Source organism: Octopus bimaculoides, chromosome 13 (genome assembly GCF_001194135.2).
Source record: "Octopus bimaculoides isolate UCB-OBI-ISO-001 chromosome 13, ASM119413v2, whole genome shotgun sequence".
In the NCBI taxonomy this organism is placed as follows: Eukaryota; Metazoa; Mollusca; class Cephalopoda; order Octopoda; family Octopodidae; genus Octopus; species Octopus bimaculoides.
The window spans coordinates 26,971,910-26,973,974 of NC_068993.1; the positions used below are offsets into that span (position 1 = coordinate 26,971,910).

The window sequence follows — 2,065 nt, forward strand, 5'->3', positions numbered from 1 at the left end:
TATATAACTATACATACACGTGCAAGCATACACGCGGACATGCACACGCACACACACACACACACACACACACACACACACAAATTAATAAAATTTATTTTGTGCTTAACATATTTGCGTCTGCTATTGATACCTTTCTGTGTTTTTAATGCACTCTACGTCTCTAAGAGATGCTATTTCCAGATGAGTATCACAGTTTAGCAGGTTTTCCACAATATAACTGCTTTAAAAATGATACGCAGGTAGCTATTTTGAACTAATACTGCTTCTGTCTCCTACCGTCTAACTGCAACCTCACTGATTTTACAATCACTATTTTCCTAAATCAGTAGTAACTGATTTTAGCAATGGCACTACTACCGCAGGACAATTTTGCTTGCATATCTTCCGCGAGTTCGCTGTAGGAAGTACAGGGAGTAGAACCTCTCAGTAGTTTATCTTTTGCTCTGAATCAATCGTTTTTTTTTTGTACAACACCGTTGGATTGCCTCGTGACATTCCAACCGTAAATCTAATGCAACTGAAAACGATTGCTCTCCACAGGACTAATATTGTTTCCTTTTTCGCCTTAGTAATCCCAGAATACAATCAGCCAATCCCTACAGAATGATGCATTATTTTATTATGCAGTAATAAGCTCATGGAAAGACACATTAGTATTCATGTAGATTCCCAGATCCTGCTTTGATTTTCTCCCTGGGATTATACACACATACTCACATACATACAGTGTTGTTTGGAATTTGTAAATGCAGGGGGCACATCGATATTAGTAAATATTTTTTATTTACCTAATATTTGATATTAGGTAAACATGAAAGGCAATCTTACCTATACAATTTCTCCTGTTTTCGCCCAGTGTAAAACCAGTCCTGCACTCACAACTATAACCATGTTCCCGTATTACACACATCTGTTGGCATCCGCCATTGTTCTTTTCACAGGCTGTCATATCTGCAACGAAAATAGTATCATTTAGACAACGTCAGTTTGTGTTTATAAGTTCTGCTTTAAATTAATTTACGGATTTCATTCTCAAGTCAAGGAAGAACAAAGAAACACAAGTGTGGAAGAGAGTCCATATGTGTAAGTGCGTGCGTGCGTGCATGTGTGTGCGCGTGCATGTGTGTGTATGTGAAAGAGAGAGAGGAGAGAAACCGTGCATGAGAATCGAAATATCTGTTTTTCAATGTTTTATCTTTGGACTTTTTCTGAGAAATAAAATGTATTTTATTGAATTGTATACATAGGTCTGTATTCGATCCAAGGTTTAAGATTTAATAAAGCAGGTTACATGATGTTTATTTTTATCTTTTGCAGATGTGTTAATGCAGTTTCATTTTCGTACACATTTATAATAGAGAGCATTTATACTAAGTGGTCTAAGTGAATCAAGGATGCAAGCTCAACATTGGAAACTAATTATCAATTTTAAGATCTTCAGACTTGTGTTAACAGCTAAGATGATTGAGTTACCATGTCTTTGCTATAGACACAATATATGTACCGCTGACCTGTCAGCTTGTTATCTGATACCGATTTGGCTAACCGGAGCTCTCAGGAAAAGGAGACGAGAGACAGCAATAGTAGAGATTCGAAACTCAATCACTTGATCTGTTTGTTAGAAGCATTCCTTAATATTTGATAACTCTTAGTAAGAATATCGATTTCTAACTGGTGCAAAGCTATACAGTAGTGTGCTGGGATCTAATCGATTCCACTACACTACTGCAACTGAACTGAAGAGATAGAAGGTAAAAATCATCCCTGTTGTATCTGGACTAAAAATTAAATGAATTAACCACTTCATTAGCAGCATTGATACATTGTTGTTAATGTGTTACTACAATATATATTTGTTATAATGCTTCTTGTTTACAATGTTATTTTGTACAACATCATTTAATGCATTAGTTTCCATTGTATAGTTTATTGATTAATAAACACAGGTTACAACACTGATAGTTATAACATTATTAAGATGAATTTCATTAAAATGTTTTCTGATATGTAAATATTTTCTTTACTTTGTTCTTATGCTTATGGCTACTTAATAATGTTGTTA

The 2,065-nt window shown here is 34.9% G+C and overlaps 1 protein-coding gene across 1 annotated transcript in view; it reads right to left on the bottom strand.

Annotated features, from left to right (window-relative positions):
* The window catches only part of LOC106870652 (sushi, von Willebrand factor type A, EGF and pentraxin domain-containing protein 1-like), a 370,300-nt gene that overhangs the window by 4,899 nt on the left and 363,336 nt on the right, over positions 1-2,065 (bottom strand). Inside the window, exon 5 of the mRNA XM_052972378.1 lies at positions 832-954. Within this exon, the coding sequence (XP_052828338.1) occupies positions 832-954 (123 nt within the window). The remainder of the gene's footprint in view (positions 1-831; positions 955-2,065) is intronic.